This window comes from Wyeomyia smithii, chromosome 2, assembly GCF_029784165.1.
Source record: "Wyeomyia smithii strain HCP4-BCI-WySm-NY-G18 chromosome 2, ASM2978416v1, whole genome shotgun sequence".
NCBI lineage: Eukaryota > Metazoa > Arthropoda > Insecta > Diptera > Culicidae > Wyeomyia > Wyeomyia smithii.
In genome coordinates, this window is record NC_073695.1 from 29853660 (window position 1) to 29856038 (window position 2379).

At 39.0% G+C, this 2379-nt stretch overlaps 1 protein-coding gene across 1 annotated transcript; it reads left to right on the forward strand.

Annotated features, from left to right (window-relative positions):
* Window positions 1–2379, forward strand: LOC129723456 (zinc finger protein 723-like). Its single transcript, XM_055677687.1, has 6 exons — window positions 1–245; window positions 310–1214; window positions 1268–1475; window positions 1538–1707; window positions 1782–1923; window positions 1982–2379. The coding sequence occupies exons 1-6, from the start codon at window positions 90–92 to the stop codon at window positions 2111–2113; spliced, it is 1713 nt and encodes a 570-aa protein (XP_055533662.1). The 5' UTR covers window positions 1–89; the 3' UTR covers window positions 2114–2379.

Genomic DNA, 2379 nt, shown 5'->3' on the forward strand with positions numbered 1-2379 from the left:
TTTTCCGGCGGTGTTCGCGTGTTTGCCGTGTTATATTGTTTAGGCTTGAGGTTTGCTTAACATCCCATGATATTTTAAAGCTCATAGAGATGATCGTTTTCAAACTAGAACGCTTCCCGTTAGTATGCCGCATGTGTCTTAAACCTGCGACCGACACAGGAATGGTTTCATTGGACAAAACTGATCCACTTTTTGATGGCAGCATGCAGGATTTTATCACGACAGTAACTTTCGAAATTGCAAAGGTATACTGAATACAATTTTTGGTTATCGCTAACCTTGCTTATCTGAAAATGTTTTATTTTCCAGTCCAAAATTCCTCTGCTCCCTCAAATGGCTTGCCAACAATGCGTCGAATTACTTAAATTTTTCGCTAAATATCGCATGAAGCTGCTTAATCTTCACCTTTTCATGAATTCACTGATAGAATTGAAGAGTTCCAACTCGGCACCAATGATTGATCTGTTTCGAAGTAAACCCAATCAGCTCGCGATGTTATTCAAGGATCTTGATTTATGTACAAAGAGCAAAGTGTTTGTTGAGGATCTTATAAAAGAATTCCCAACCTATCATATTGCAAACATGACAACCACCAATAAGGAAAATATGCAGGATGAACAAATCGTCGACCCTTTAGAAAACGGTCCATCAGCTTTCTATGCCGAAGAATGTACTGCTGATGAATTGGCCGAGCTGATCCCTCAACAAGTTTCAAATCAAAAAAAAGCAAATGAAGACGAACACTATCAGCTTTTTGAGGTGAATGAAGCAGATGAGGAACTAGGATGTATCCCCGTAAAAAAGACAGCTAAAAGGGATAGGCGAAAGGAACTACTTCACTGTGACAAGTGCAAGTTTGTTACGTACTATCCTGCAAATTTCCGTAACCATCGGGCTGTTCATATAAAACGAGAAAATAAAGTTTACATGTGCCATCACATTGGATGCTCAGAAAAGTTCAAAGATGCTCGATCCCGCAATAGACACTACTTCAATGTTCATAAACCTCATGTTTGTGATACATGCGGATTGCAGTTTTCGAACCTCTCTGGACTGCAAACTCACAAAACACGTCATTTGAGCCTATTCAACCATTGCTGTACCTACTGTGGCCATCGCGCCAATACCAAACAGGATCTTCGCACTCACGTGAACACTAAGCATAATGCCGCTTACTTTTTTGCTTGTGAAATATGTGGCTTGCAGTTTAAACGGTAGTTCAAAATTGACTGTTAGATGTTTCTATACTTAATACCCTTTTCTGCAGGAAGTCAATAATGATAGACCATATGGAAACGCACACTAATGCCAGAAAGTACAAGTGCACTCGATGTGATAAATCATTTCAGAAGTACTCCTCTCTTGATCGGCATAAAAAAACGGTTCACGAAAACAGACGCATACCTTGCGAACATTGCGATCGAACATTTCTCAAACGAGAAGTACTGCGAGATCACATTGAGTATGTACACAATGTGAGTATTTTTTTTTCCTTTTAGCAGCAAGTGCTAACCTAAAATGTTTTGCTCTTGACCAGATTCAAACTCACTTCACCTGTGATGTGTGTCTACAGCTGTTCTACGAACAAGAAACGTTAAATGCACACAAGCTGCGCCACGAAAACCCTAAAGAAAATGAATGTAAAACATGTTTGGCTGTTTTCACTTCAAGTGATACGATGAAAAATCATTTATGTATTTCCTATCGGTAGGTTGAGAAAGCAATTCTCAGGGAGGAAAAAAACTAAACACTACTTTGTACACTTGAAACTTTTCTTGCAGCGATGATTACATATGTTGCGGAAGGGACTACAGGTATCATTATCAGTACAACAAACACGTGCTAATCAAGCACGGAAAAAGAATAAATGCACGCGTTAAACCCGACCCTTATCATCTACTCGGGTACCTTCGATACAAAAGGGTAACATTTAATTAAGTAGAAATTTTCTTTTTTGACTAGGCATGCGTTTTTTTTTTAGAAACGTATTGAAACCTGTCCAAAATGCGAAACTACATTTAACACCAGGAATCAGAAGAAGCTCCATATGGAAACATGTGTTGGTCCAGCAGAAGATGACCAAATGGGCCAAGATATCGAACATGTTGAATAAATTGTTCTCGGTCCTGTGCAATCTGCGGTTCAACGGATCCAGTGTATTTCATAAAGCGTTCATTGAGCTCTCCCAACGAGCATACGATGACTGACTTGTTAACCTTGTATCACCTTACTTCGAAAACAGAAGAAATAATAAGGACGTTTTTCACCATTCCAGCATTCTTCCTTACTAGTTTGGACGATAAATGAGAATAGGCAGAATTCTTCCAAACGAGAATCTAATTTTCATGCCTTCAAAATGATTTGAAGTGTTGTGCAACA